Source organism: Triticum urartu, chromosome 7A (genome assembly GCF_056163025.1).
Source record: "Triticum urartu cultivar PI428250 chromosome 7A, HENAU_Tu73, whole genome shotgun sequence".
NCBI lineage: Eukaryota > Viridiplantae > Streptophyta > Magnoliopsida > Poales > Poaceae > Triticum > Triticum urartu.
The window spans coordinates 635,998,564-636,001,034 of record NC_141879.1 but is presented as its reverse complement, the minus strand read 5'-3'; the positions used below and the strand labels follow the sequence as shown (position 1 = coordinate 636,001,034).

General features: G+C 56.5%; 1 protein-coding gene across 1 annotated transcript; it reads left to right on the top strand.

The window, feature by feature from the left end:
* The first annotated feature begins 209 nt into the window (after window positions 1-209).
* Window positions 210-2,236, top strand: LOC147960920 (uncharacterized). The gene is made up of 2 exons (XM_087533586.1): window positions 210-412; window positions 529-2,236. Exons 1-2 carry the CDS (start codon window positions 210-212, stop codon window positions 2,234-2,236), a joined length of 1,911 nt encoding a protein of 636 aa, XP_087389712.1.
* The last annotated feature ends 235 nt before the right edge of the window (window positions 2,237-2,471 follow it).

The window sequence follows — 2,471 nt, the reverse complement described above, 5'->3', positions numbered from 1 at the left end:
GGGCCCAAACCTGGGTAAACATCGTGTCCCCCGCCTCCTGTTACCATCCGCCTTAGACGCACAGTTCGGGACCCCCTACCCGAGATCCGCCGGTTTTGACACCGACACCTGCGCCTAAGCCTCGATGACGCGGGAAGGAGCTGCCAGCCAACTTCACGCCTCGCCGCAGCTTCCGCATCGCGCGCGCGGACTAGGGGCTCAACTCCGAGATGAAAGCCAAAAGAGTTTTGCTTCGACGTCGCGGCCTCATCTCTAGTGATGATGCGCCAATCTCCGACGAGGTGCTTAGCAAATATGCCTTCCTCTTCGAGCAGCCCCTGGCTTTAGACGTGCTGCAGGCGTTCGCCGACTTCTTCGGATGGCACCTCCCCACTATGCTGCCTTCTACCCAGGGGCAGATCATTGAGGCCTAGTTGGCTGCCTTGCGACGTCTCTAACGTGCCCCCTTCCCTATGGATTGTAACCTCAAAATTTTTTTTGGAATGTCCGTGGTCTTAACTCTGGCGCTAAACGCACGGCCGTCTGCAGCGTAATCACCGCTGCCGCTCCTACCATCGTGTGTCTTCAAGAAACAAAGCTCGCTCACGTCTCCAACGCCATTGTCTTGGACACGCTTAGTTCGTCCTTCGAGGACTACTTCTTCCTCCCCGCGGATGGCACACGCGGTGGCATCCTCCTTGCTTGGCAACGCTCTACCATCTCCCTCTCTAATCCCCTCATCGGTGAGCACCATGTTACGACCTTGGTCTCTTCCTTGGCCGGCGATGGTCATTGGTGGCTTACCGGGGTGTACTGGCCGCAAGACGATGACGCCAAGCTTGAGTTCCTTGCTGAGTTACATGATGTGCCTGAGTCCTGCATTGGCCCTTGTTTTATTGGTGGAGACTTCAATATAATCGCTTCGGCCTTGGAGAAGAGCAACTCGAACATCAACCGTAGCACCATGAACAGATTTAGGCGCTTCACAGCCGATGAGGAGCTTCGTGATCTCTATATGCATGGCCGGCGGTACACTTGGTCTAACGAACGAGATTCCCCGACGCTGGTCCGTAATGACCGCATCCTTTGCACCTCTGGATGGGAGATCGCCCACCCGCACTTCTTACTCCTCTGCCTCTCCTCCGCAGCCTCCGACCATTGCCCGCTCCTAGTGGACTGCGTGGCCCGCCCTGCGGGAGCGTGGCGTTTCCATTTTGAGAGATTTTGGCCGAAGTTGGAAGGCTTCTACCAGGTGGTTTCTGAGGCCTGGGTTTCTATTCCGCCTGACGCCGATCCATTCCGGCGGATCGTGGCACGTCTTAAGGCGACGGGAAGGAGGCTGCAAAGCTGGAGTGCGTGCTCGATCGGCAACGTGTCCTTGCAGCTTAAGGTATCCCGCGAGCTCATTTCTAGGCTTGACGCTGCTCAAGATTCGCGGCCACTATCACTCCTCAAGACCTGGCTCCGTCGAGAGCTCAAGGCTTCTTACCTTGTGCTTGCCTCCCTTGAGAGGTCTATCGCTAGGCAGCGGGTGCGCCTCTCCTGGCTCCGGAGCGACGACGCGGCTGTCTCCTACCTCAAAGTGCCTGTCGCTCATCGCAAGCAAAGAAACCTCATGACGAGTTTGCACGTCGGCACCCGCACTATCTCTGACCACGATGAGATGACCGAGGCCGCCTTTGCCCACTTCTCCAATGTCCTTGGCAGCACCTCCGAACGTGATATCACGCTCGATCTTCACGCCCTTCGTGTGCCGCAGTTTGATTTGCTCGCGCTCGACGCGCCATTCACCGAGGAGGAGATTTGGAATGCCGTCAAGTGTCTGCCAACTGGGAGGGCGCCTGGCCCCGATGGTTTTACCTCCGAGTTTCTAGTTGCTTGTTGGGACACGATCAAGCCTGAATTCCTCGCGGAGTTTGACAACTTCTATGCCATGAATGGTAGAGGCCTGCAAAAACTCAATGAAGCCCTCCTCACGTTACTCCCCAAGCGTGCAGATGCGCACTCCCTATTCGACTATAGACCCATCAGTCTCATTCACATCTTCGCCAAGTTGGTTGCGAAGCTTCTCTCCCTCCGCCTTGCTCCACGTCTGAGCAACATGGTCTCCACCATCCAGAGTGCGTTCATCGTGGGACGTTGTATCCACAACAACTACCTCCTTGTGCAGCAGACGGCTTGCCTCTTGCATAACCTCAAGGCGCCACGCATTCTTCTCAAGTTGGACATTGCTAGAGCATTCGACAGCGTGTCCTAGCCCTTTCTTCTCCAACTGCTGCAGCACCTTGGGTTTGGCCCATGTTGGAGCGAGTGGATCTCCATGCTCCTTTCCACGGCCTCGACGAGAGTTCTCATCAATGGCCACCCAGGGCCTCCGATCGAACACGATCCCGGCCTTCGACAGGGAGACCCGGTCTCTCCAATGCTCTTCACCCTGGTCATCGATGTGTTGAACTCCATCTTGCTTCGTGCAGTGGATCTCGGGCTCTTAT

What these genes read in the sequence shown, in the direction of transcription:
- LOC147960920 (XM_087533586.1), top strand. Translation starts at nt 210, where the DNA reads ATGAAAGCCAAAAGAGTTTTGCTTCGACGTCGCGGCCTCATCTCTAGT. An exon ending in GGGCAGATCATTGAGGCCTA is followed by an intron (nt 413 to 528) that starts GTTGGCTGCCTT and finishes GGCCGTCTGCAG; the next exon opens with CGTAATCACCGCTGCCGCTC.